The sequence below is a fragment of the Poecilia reticulata genome, linkage group LG17, assembly GCF_000633615.1.
Source record: "Poecilia reticulata strain Guanapo linkage group LG17, Guppy_female_1.0+MT, whole genome shotgun sequence".
NCBI classification, from domain to species: domain Eukaryota; kingdom Metazoa; phylum Chordata; class Actinopteri; order Cyprinodontiformes; family Poeciliidae; genus Poecilia; species Poecilia reticulata.
Window position 1 is genome coordinate 9,166,599 of NC_024347.1, and position 4,601 is coordinate 9,171,199.

The 4,601-nt window shown below is 49.3% G+C and overlaps 1 protein-coding gene across 6 annotated transcripts in view; it reads right to left on the bottom strand.

Annotated features, from left to right (window-relative positions):
• The window catches only part of LOC103479228 (disks large-associated protein 1-like), a 118,020-nt gene that overhangs the window by 24,994 nt on the left and 88,425 nt on the right, over window positions 1-4,601 (bottom strand). For all 6 annotated transcript variants that reach the window (XR_001777506.1, XM_017310106.1, XM_017310104.1 and 3 more), the window contains 2 exons: window positions 890-1,048; window positions 691-773 (listed from right to left, as the gene is read on the bottom strand). Coding sequence is in view for 5 of the 6 variants with exons in the window: in XM_017310106.1 (XP_017165595.1) it covers window positions 691-773; window positions 890-1,048 (242 nt within the window). In the remaining variant the exon portion in view is untranslated. The remainder of the gene's footprint in view (window positions 1-690; window positions 774-889; window positions 1,049-4,601) is intronic.

Below are 4,601 nucleotides of genomic sequence, written 5' to 3' on the forward strand. Positions count from 1 at the left end.
AACTGGACTGGGTCAAGAACACTGATTCTGTGTACAGGGAGGGCCAAAATCACCTCTACTTTCTAAGGCGTCTGAGGTCCTTAAACATTTGCCGGACCTTGCTCAGGATGTTTTATGACTCTGTGGTTGCTAGTGCCATCCTGTATGCTGGAGGATACTATCAGACTGAACAAACTGATCCGGAAGGCCAGTAACGTCGTTGGAGTGGAGCTGGACTCTCTGACAGTGGTGTCAGAAAGAAAGATCCTGTCCAACATTCAGGCCATCTTGGACAACGAGTCTCATCCTCTTCATGATGTGCTGGTTGGATACAGGAGCCCCTTCAGACTTTACAATGCCCACATCTGAGTAACTTAAACCTAATTTTCTTTGTACTCATGTAGATTTTTTATAGATCAACATATTTGCATGTGCATGATTATTTATTTATTTATTTATTTATTTATTTATTTATCTATATTCCGTCATATTGAATTCCTTACATCACTCTAAGGTGTATATATATTTTTAAAAGTTTCTCTCTTACGCTTATATTTGTACTATTAATATTTAACACCTTAGATGAAGTAGCTTGTCAACTAATAAGCAATTTCACCTTGGGGATCAATAAAGTATATTCTATTCTATGAAAGAATAGAATCGAAATAAAAAAATATTAAAAAAATGTTTCACTGCAATGATCACCCTCACCCTCGATCATCCTCCACTTGTACCCCCACAGACGTGAACTTGGAGGGGTCTTCCGGATCTGGAATGTCTTCTGGTCCATCAACCTGCAGAACACAAAGAACTCTAAACTACACAATTCTTCCATACTTCAGCATACCTTCATCTAATGCACTTTGATTTTTCTGTTATGTGTAAAGTAAATTAGCTACAAATCCTGTACCTGGATGCCTATGGAGAGACATTTCCCCTTCCTGAGTGCTTCTTTTCTGTATTCATCCCGATGTTCTTCTACAACTTGCCCCCTGCTGAGGTGTGGGGAACTGGCAGTGCTGACTGTCATCGTGCTGTTACTGACATGTTGACTGGCTGGTCCATGCACCTAAGTAGAAACAGTTCCAGTCAGAGTTTACATGTAGTGTTTATGGGAAAGAAGGTCATAATTACTTTGAACTTTCATGGCAAGTGAAGCTTGACCTCTCTCTATTTGTACTCATCAATAAGATTCTGTCATAATTCTAGATCAAGGGTCTCAAACTCCTGTCCTCGGTGTTTTCTATGTCTCTGTGCTTTAGCACACCTGACTCCAATATTGGCTCATTAGCAGTTTTGACATTTACCTCATGTGCGTAGGACAAAGGACGCAAATAAAAAGGACTGCCGTTTGAGACAGCTATGGACATCTGACAAATGTTTGGAATATAAGCATAGTTTGTTTCAATCATTTGACTTCTTGACTTTTAAGCCTAGTTCACAAATTATTAACAGGATTAAGCTTGGAATTTTTGAAAGGTGTTTTAATAAGTCTAATGTCAGCCAGCTTTGTCCATTACATACACATATGTGTTTGGGATCACTAAACCAAGTTTCACAGCAAAACCCAAATTGTCAGTCTCAAACGTAAGTACTTTAGTTGGATTCTTCTGCAATGGCCAAGACTCAAGTCTTTCTTAAATTGAGACTATGGAACACCTCAGTCACTAAAGCAAGTTTAAACATCACTGCCTACGTATGTAGGACCCTGGCAGACCCTACTCCATAGCAGGGACCGAAAAAGCAGATACAACGCTAAAAAAAAGGCGAGTGGAAATGCTTGCAAAGCAGACCGAGTAAAGTGGAGCTGGGTCCATTAGAGCCAGTGGAAAAAGAGCATAAGTCACTGAAGAGTATGAGTTGCATCAGTCAAAAATACATCATGAAGGGAAAACAACATAAGTAAGATGTATTTATTTAGAAAAAATTTGAGATTGTCACCCCCTCCTTGGGCTGCCACCTTATCGTGGTGGAGGGGTTTGAGTGTCCCAATGATTTTAGGAGCTATGCTGTCTGGGGCTTCATGCCCCTGGTAGGGTCACCCAAGGCAGACAGGTCCTAGGTGAGGAACCAGACAAAGCGCAGCCCAAAGACCCCTTAAGATGAGTAATAACTTTGGATGTGGCGTTCCCTCGCCCGGACGCGGGTCACCGGGGCCCCACTCTGGAGCCAGGCCTGGAGGTGGGGCACGATGGTGAGCACCTGGTGGCCGGGCTTTTACCCACGGAGCCCGGCCGGGCTCAGCCTGAAGAGGAGACGTGGCTCCCCCTTCCAATGGGCTTCCAAAGGGGTCGGGTGCAGTGTGTAACGGGCGGCAGCTGAGGGAGGGGACCCTGGCGGTCTGATCCTCGGCTGCAGAAGCTGGCTCTTGGGATGTGGGAAGGAACTGTAGCTAGTGTGCGAGGCTGAGAGGTTCCAGCTAGAAATAGTCGGCCTCACCTCGACGCATGGCTCTGGTTCTGGAACCAGTCTCCTTGAGAGGGGCTGGACGTACTTCCACTCTGGAGTTGCCCACTGTGAGAGGCGCCAGGCAGGAGTGGGCATACTTGTTGCCCCCCATCTTGGCGCCTGTACGTTGGGGTTTACCCCAGTGAACGAGGGTAGCCTCCCTCCACCTACGGGTGGAGGGACGGATTCTGACTGTTGTCTGTGCTTACGAGCCGAACAGCAGTTCTGATTACCCACCGTTCTTGGAGTCCTTAGAGGGGGTACTGGAGAGTGCCCCTCCTGGGGACTCCCTTGTTCTACTGGGGGACTTCAACGCTCACGTGGCCAATGACAGTGAGACCTGGAGGGGCGTGGTTGGGAGGAACTGCCTCCCCGATCTGAACTCGAGTGGTGTTCTGTTATTGGACTTCTGTGCTCGTCACGGATTGTCCATCACGAACACCATGTTCAAGCATAAGGGTGTCCATATGTGCACTAGGCACCAGGACACCCTAGGCCGCAGTTCGATGATCGATTTTGTCATCGGATCTGCGGCTGTATGTTTTGGACACTCGGGTGAAGAGAGGTGCGGAGCTGTCCACTGACCACTACCTGGTGGTGAGTTGGCTCCGGTGCTAGGGGAGGAAGCTGGTCAGACCTGGCAGACCCAAATGTGTAGTGAGGGTCTGCTGGGAACGTCTGGCGGAGTCCCCTGTGAGACGGAGCTTTAACTCCCATCTCCGGCAGAACTTCGAACACGGTCCAGGGGAGGTGGGGGGCATCGAGTCTGAGTGGACCATGTTCCATACCTCCAATGCCGAGGCGGCTTATCGGAGCTGCGGCCGCAAGGTTGTTGGTGCCTGTCACAGCGGCAACCCTCGAACCCGTTGGGGGACACCTTCGGTGAGGGATGCTGTCAAGCTGAAGAAGGAGTCCCAACGGGCCTTTTTGACCTGTGGGACTCCAGAAGCAGCTGATAGGTACCGGCAGGCAAAGCGGCATGCGGCTCGGGTGGTCACTGAGGCAAAAACTTGGGCATGGGAGGAGTTTGGAGAGGCCATGGAGACAGACTTCCGTACGGCTTCGAGGCGATTCTGGTCCACCATCCGGCGTCTCAGGAGGGGGAAGTAGTGCAGCACCAACACTGTTTATGGTGCTGCTGACCTCAACTCGGGACGTTGTGGGCCGGTGGGCGGAATACTTCGAAGACCTCCTCAATCCCACCAACATGCCTTCTGTTGAGGAAGCTGAGCCTGAGGACTCTGGGTTGGGCTCTCTGATCTCTGGGGACGAGGTCGCCGAGGTGGTCAAAAAGCTGCTCGGTGGCAGGGCCCCGGGGGATGGATGAGATCCGCCTGGAGTTCCTTAAGGCTCTGGATGTTGTAGGGTTGTGTTGGCTCACGCGACTGCAATATCGCATGGACATCGGGGGCAGTTCCCCTGGATTGGCMSACYKGKGTGGTGGTCCCCCTGTTTAAAAAGGGGGACCGGAGGGTGTGCTSCAATTACAGGGGGGTCACACTCTTAAGCCTCCCTGGTAAGGTCTATTCAGGGGTCCTGGAGAGGAGGGTCCGTCGGATAGTCGAACCTCGGATTCAGGAAGAGCAGTGTGGTTTTCRTCCTGGTCGTGGAACACTGGACCAGCTCTACACCCTCAGCAGGGTCCTGGAGGGTGCATGGGAGTACGCCCAACCAGTCTACATGTGTTTTGTGGACTTGGAGAAGGCATTCGACCGTGTTCCTAGGGGGGTTTGTGGGGGGTTCTCCGGGAGTATGGGGTACCGGCAGGGGTGAAAGTAAGGGGGTACGGCAGGGTACTGCGTACCCCTAAAAGATTTAGTGGGGGTACGCAGTACCTGCAAGAGAGAGGAGCGGCTGTTTGCTGTAAAGAATCAGTGGGTTCACTAATCAGCCGTGACTGATTAGTTTTTCAAGAACAATCTAAAACACGACTTAATCTAATAATAAATAACTTTTTTCCCATTTAATATTGTTTCTGAACTGTTCGTGCTTTGCTAGAGCAGGGGGGGAATATGTCGATCGCAGAAGGTTTTGAGTAGATCTCGGCATCAGGTGACAAACTGAACGCCGCCAGGAAGCTGAGACCAGCACGTCCTCCTCTGACTGGCTTAAAACGTTCGTAACTTTATGAAAGAACAACAAAAAAATCAACAAAACGTGTTCAAATTAATGAC